General features: G+C 42.6%; 1 protein-coding gene across 1 annotated transcript in view; it reads left to right on the forward strand.

The window, feature by feature from the left end:
* SPTLC2 (serine palmitoyltransferase, long chain base subunit 2) overlaps positions 1-6,781 on the forward strand; it is a 126,074-nt gene that overhangs the window by 110,747 nt on the left and 8,546 nt on the right. The window contains exon 10 of the mRNA XM_011949490.1: positions 5,475-5,610. Coding sequence (XP_011804880.1) covers positions 5,475-5,610 — 136 coding nt within the window. The remainder of the gene's footprint in view (positions 1-5,474; positions 5,611-6,781) is intronic.

A 6,781-nucleotide genomic window follows, 5' to 3' on the forward strand; every position in this document is an offset into this window, starting at 1 on the left:
TCCATTTGGTCAGGCTAGTCTCAAACTCCTGACCTCAGGTGATCCACCCGCCTTGGCCTCCCAAAATGCTGGGATTACAGGCATGAGCCACTGTGCCTGGCTAATTTTTCGTAAGTGACAAGAGTCTCATTATGTTACCAAGGCTGGAGTACAGTGGCTGTTTACAGGTGCAATCAAGGCTCACTACAGCACCGAACTTCTGACTCCAGAGATCCTCCTGCCTCAGCCACCCAAGTAGCCAGAATCACACCACTGTGCCTGGCTTTCCTTTTTTAAAAATTGATACATAATAATATTTATGGGGTACATGTGATATTTTGATACATGCATACAGTATCAAATACTCTGATCAAATCAAGTATTTAGGTTATGCATCACCTCAAACATTTATTATTTCTTTGTGTTTAGAACATTTCAGCTCTTCTAGCTATTTTGAAATACACGGTAAACTATTGTTAACTGTAGTCATCCTGTGCTATCAAATGCTATAATTTGTTCCTCCTATTTAACTATATGTTTGTACCCATTAACCAACCTCTCTTCAATTCCCCTTTCCCTACCCTTCCCAGCCTCTGGTAACCACTGTTCTACTCTCTACCTCCGCGAGATCAACTTTTTTAGCTCCCATATGAGTCAGAACATGCGACATGTGTCTTTCTGTGCCTGGCTCATTTCGCTTAACATCATGACCTTCAGTGCCATCCATGTTGCGCAAATGGCAGCATTTCATTCTTTTCATGGCTGGATAGTATTCCGTTGTGTGTATCTGCCACATTTTCTTTATCCATTCATCTGCTGATACTTAGATTGATTCCGTATCGTGGCTATTGTGAATAGTGTTGCAGTAAATATAGCTGTGCACATATCCCTTTGATACACTGATTTCCTTTTATTTGGATAAACAGCAGTAGTGGGATTGCTGGATTGTATGGTAGTTCCATTTTTAGTTTGAAAAAACTTTTTTTTTTTTTTTTTAAAACAGAGGCTAGTTAATTTGTGATTAGATAGCTAAAAGGTTTGTGATTTTTTAAAAGGTGATGGCTGGGCGGCATGGTGGCTCACACCTGTAATCCCAGCACTTTGGGAGGTCAGGCAGGTGGATCACTTGAGCCCAGGACATCCAGACCAGCCTAGGTAACAATGGTGAAATTTCATCTCTACAAAAAATAAAACAAGAAATTAGCCGGGCGTGTTGATGCACACCTGTAGTCTTAGCTTCGGGAGAATAAGGCAGAGGGATCCCTTGAGCCCGGGAGACAGAGGTTGCAGTGAGTCAAGATTGTGCCCCTGCCCTCCAGCCTGGGTGACATGGTAAGACCCTGTCTCAAAAAAGAAAAGGAAAAAAAAAAGTGGTGAGTTGCAGAATGGTCAGTTGGTGCAGAAAAAATTAATGTACACTAAACTAATAAATTCCCTGAGTTTTGACATATATCCAGTCTTTTTATATTTTATTTTATTTATTTTATTTTATTTTATTTGAGACAGAGCCTCCCTCTGTCACCCAGACTGGAGTGCAGTGGGGCGATCTCAGCTTACTGCAACCTCCACCTCCCAGGTTCAAGCAATTCTCCTGCCTCAACCTCCCTAGTAGCTGGGATTACAGGCACCCGCCACCACACCTAGCTAATTTTTGCGCTTTTAGTAATCTTTTCCCCAGCCTCTGCTAGCTTCTTTTCGTGTGTATACAAATTGGCCACATTGGCCAGGCTGGTCTCGAAGTCCTGAGTTCAGATGATCCACCTGCCTCGGCCTCCCAAAGTGCTGGGATTACAGGCGAGAGTCACTGTGCCCAGCTCCATGTATCCAATCTTATAACCATGCCACAATCAAGGTTAGAATATTTTCATCATCTCTCCTGAAAGTTCCCTCCTGCCCCTTTGCTATTAGCCCCCTTCCCATACTTTCTGGCAACCATGAATCTGTTTTCTGTCATTATAGTATGTCTTTTTAGAGTTTCTTTTTTTTTTTGAGATGGAGTCTCACTCTGTCGCCCAGGCTGGAGTGCAGTGGCCCGATCTCAGCTCACGGCAAGCTCCGCCTTCTGGGTTTATGCCATTCTCCTGCCTCAGCCTCCCGAGTAACTGGGACTACAGGCGCCCGCCACCTCGCCCAGCTAGTTTTTTGTATTTTTTAGTAGGGAACAGGTTTCACCGTGTTAGCCAGGATGGTCTCGATCTCCTGACCTCGTGATCCACCCATCTCGGCCTCCCAAAGTGCTGGGATTACAGGCTTGAGCCACCGCTCCCGGCCTAGAGTTTCATACAAACAAATTCATACAGTGTGCAGTCTCACGTCTGGGTTATTTCAATGAATGTTATATAAGTTTTGAGATTCATCAGCATTGTTGCCTTAGTAATCATTTGTTCCTTTTTATATATTTCTCTCCTCATGTTTCTTCTACCTTTTTGAACTATAGATCATATTTATAATGGCCTTTAACATCCGTATCTGCTAACACTGTTATTTCTGGTCGGTTTTTATTAACTGACTTTTCCGCTGGTTGTACATCATATTTTCCTGTTTCTTTGAATGCCTAGAATTTTAAAATTATATGTTGGACATTGTTAATTTTACATTGGTAGGTTCTATATCTTGTTGTTTTCCTTTAGGTAATATTGGACTTTGTTCCTGGAATCAACAGGTTCCTTGCAAGGCTTGCTTTTAAGGTTAGGGTGGGTTCAGACCAATTTTTAGTCTAGGGTTAATTTATCTCCACTACTAAGATGATAGGAGTGGAGTCCCCTTCTGAGGACTCTGTTAGATAACCCACATATTATAAGATCTTTACATTTTGGTGGATAAAAATACAAACTATTCCCAGCTCCATGTGAGTGCAGGAATTGTTTGGCTTATTGCTTTCTGATGGATCTTTTCCCCAGCCTCTGCTAGCTTCTTTTCGTGTGTATATAAATCAGTACTCTTCCCAAAGTTCAAAGGGACCCCTCTGCAGATCCCTCAAGCGCTCTCATCATACCCCCGCTCCCTGTTCCTGTACACTGCCCAGCAAATTCTAGCCCCCGCAGCCTCCCCAGCTCTGATCTCAACTGACAGCTCTCCACTCCAATCTCAGATGTCCTCAGCTGGCAAGACTGGGCCCTCCTTCCCTGTGCAGCAGCCTGTGGCCTGCCTTCAGGCAACGCAGTCTGGCCCTCCCTGTGGCTCAGTGTCTAAAAGTGATTGTTTATGTACTTTGTCCAGTTTCTTATTGTTTACAGCAGGAAGGTAAATCCAGTCTCTAGTACTCCATGACTGAAAGGAGTCTCATCTTCCAAATGCAGATTAAGCATGTATTGATATTTCTAGGGGGAAATTAGGGTACTTGGCTCATCAGTTCCCAACATACTTAAATGTAACACACTTTAACGTCTGCTTTCTTCTTTGTAACTTAAACGATGACATAAATGATGCTCTTCAGTGTTCACACGAGGCTAGTCTAAGCTTGAGTGTTTTTCTCTGATCAACTTGAAATTACCTGCATAAAGAGTATTAATTTTGACTTATTTGTGGCCAACTTATCTAGAGTAGCTTCCCATGAATGATGGATATGTTAGTATTCCAATTCTAAGGACATTTGTTAGCTATCTGTATGTCTGGTTAATTTGTCATAAGAACTTATGTATCATGTTTGGATTTTTAAAAATAAGAACTTTGGCCGGGCGTGGTGGCTCACGCCTGTAATCCCAGCACTTTAGGAGGCCGAGGTGGGCAGATCACAAGGTCAGGAGATCGAGACCATCCTGGCTAACACGGTAAAACCCCGTCTCTACTAAAAATACAAAATATTAGCCGGGCGAGGTGGTGGGCGCCTGTAGTCCCAGCTACTCGGGAGGCTGAGGCAGGAGAATGGCGTGAACCCAGGAGGCGGAACTTGCAGTGAGCCGAGATTGCGCCACTGCACTCCAGCCTGGGCGACAGAGCAAGACTCTGTCTCAAAAAAAAAAGAAAAAAAAATTGCTGATTTTATAATCTATATATGAAAATTACTGCAGCCTTTTTTATTCATGAGTATTTATGGTTGAGAAGATTCTTTTTTTTTTTTTTTTCTTTGAGGCGGAATCTTGCTCTGTCACCCGGCCTGGAGTGCGGTGGCGGGATCTCAGCTCACTGCAAGCTCCGCCTCCCGGGTTTACGCCATTCTCCTGCCTCAGCCTCCCGAGTAGCTGGGACTACAGGCGCCCGCCACCTCGCCCGGCTAGGTTTTTGTATTTTTAGTAGAGACAGGGTTTCACCGTGTTAGCCGGGATGGTCTCGATCTCCTGACCTCGTGATCCGCCCGTCTTGGCCTCCCAAAGTGCTGGGATTACAGGCTTGAGCCACCGCGCCCGGCCCTGTTGAGAAGATTCTAAAATAGTTCTTAGCCTTTTACAAATGGATCTTTTAAATTTATTGCATTGCTCTGTATAACAGAACAATTATTTGGATATCTTTTCAAAGATTGACTTACCATAATGTCAAAACCTGCCCAATTATTTAGTCCGTTCGCAGTTACAGAAATGTGCATTTTAATCCATTTGTGTTTTAGGGAAGATGAGCACAATAGGGTTAAAGATATGATTTTATACTATTACAGATATGCTACTGCTGTCTGGTAAGAATTTTAAGGAAACAGGCTGGGCGCGGTGGCTCACGTCTATAATCCCAGCACTTTGGGAGTCCAGGGTGGGCGGATCACTTGAGGTTAAGCGTTCGAGACCAGCCTGACCAACATGACGAAACCCTGTCTCTACTAAAAATACAAAAATTAGCTGGAAGTGGTGGTGGGTGCCTGTAACCCCAGCTATTCAGGAGGCTGAGACAGGAGAATCGCTTGAACCCGGAAGGCAGAGATTGCAGCGAGCTGAGATCATGTCGTTGCACTCCAGCCTGGGCAACAGAGCGAGATGCTGTCTCAAAAAAAAAAAAAGAATTGTAAGGAAACAACAAAATGAAACTCAGAAGATGAAAATTTGAAAGCCTAAATCGCTTCATCTCTGGTCTCATGTGTAAAATTTATTTGCATCACAGTTGATTGGAATGAATCTTAAAGTTAGAAGACGTAAATTCTAGTTGAAGCTGTGCCACTTGCTACTTGAAATGTGGCACACACTGTTGTGCAACTGTAGGCATGTCACCACCTTGGTGAGAGTCTCCCGACCTATCATATGAAGATAATCATAAATACCCTGCTACTGTCAAGGGATTTGTGGAGTGCTCAGTGGGGGGTATGGCTGAAATTCTTTGAGGATGCTAACGCTCCATTAAATGTTTTTTACATTATTATAACTTCTGCTGTTAACAGGTAGAATGACAGAATACAAAATGAGACATTTTACATTTATAGTCCTTTCAGTTTACTGTGTAAAATATTTTATGGTGAAATGGAAGAAAACGAAACAGAACTGATGAGGTAGAATGGAGATAGAGGAGATTGCTGTCTTTTTTTCCATTCCTTTTTACTTAATATTATTTTGTTTTCTCTCACCATGACTTTCCAGGTAAAGAGTGTGTACAACAGTTAGCTGAAAACACCAGGTATTTCAGGAGACGCCTGAAAGAGATGGGCTTCATCATCTATGGAAATGAAGACTCTCCAGTAGTGCCTTTGATGCTCTACATGCCTGCCAAAATTGGGTATGTTTTGTTGCAGATCACAGACTAGTCTGCCCTTATACTTATCTGTGATGTGAGACTAGGGCTTATGTATTTTGTTAGGGAAAATGGTCTTGTCCTTATTGTGTTAACCTTCATTTGGTACATATGCCATAGATCAAATAGTGAATTCCAAATTGTTAGGTATGTTAATTTGTTCTTCTTTCATTAAACAATTGAGTTTCATGTACTCTCTAGGGGCCTGGGATAGCTCAGTGAATAAAATACAAACATCTCTGTCCTTGTGGAGCTTACAGTCTAGTAGGGGGCAACAGTCAGACAGACATAATAAATGAACTGTGTACTATGTTAGCAAGTGTCAAGTGCTATGGAAAAAAATAGAACAGGACCTATATGGGGAGTTGAGAGTGCCCTGTGGGCGGGCAGATAACACTACTAAATAGCATGGTCAGGGTAAGTAAGCCTCCATGGGAAGGAAAAGTGACATCCAAGCAAAGATTTGAAGGAGCTGACAGTTAACCATTGGAGAAAGAAGCATCTGTGCAAAGGCCACAATGCAGGAGCGAGCTTGCTTAGGTGACCTAAGAGTAGCAAAGAAGTCCCTAGAATTGGAGCACAGTGCCCCAGGGGGAGCAATGGGCCATGAGGTCAGAGAGGTTTTATCAGAGTGTGTTACTGGATACTTTCAGGTGTGCAGATTACACCAGCTTCTTTGGTTTGTACAAGGCATACATAATGGAAAGTCTTGCCCTACGATAGCTTTCAATGTATTTGAGAAGTCCAGATATATAATGAAACCAGAAGACATTTGAAAAGCAAATGAATAGTAATTATACTGAACAAATTTTATTATATGCAAAGTGGCCCTGAAGATGTAGAATAAAGGAGTGACCTGCTGAGTACAGGCTCAGTAAGAAAGGCACATCTTGCTGGATGGGTGAGTTTTGAGCTGGATCTTAAAGCATTTCTCCAGTTTGAACTCATTGAAGGAGCAATTTTTTAAAATTTTTGAATCCCCCGTGTCCACCACAGTCTCCGACACTCAGTAAGTGTTTACTGAAGTGAATATGGGAGAGGAAATTAAATCAGGGAGCCTGGAAGTAATGTGATTCAAAGAAAATGAAAGGGAAGTAAGGAAAAGGTGCTCCCTGAGAGAAAAAGAGGAATTCGGGTTTCAACATGAAGTCATGCC

Source organism: Colobus angolensis, unplaced genomic scaffold (genome assembly GCF_000951035.1).
Source record: "Colobus angolensis palliatus isolate OR3802 unplaced genomic scaffold, Cang.pa_1.0 Scaffold3, whole genome shotgun sequence".
Classification (NCBI taxonomy): Eukaryota; Metazoa; Chordata; class Mammalia; order Primates; family Cercopithecidae; genus Colobus; species Colobus angolensis.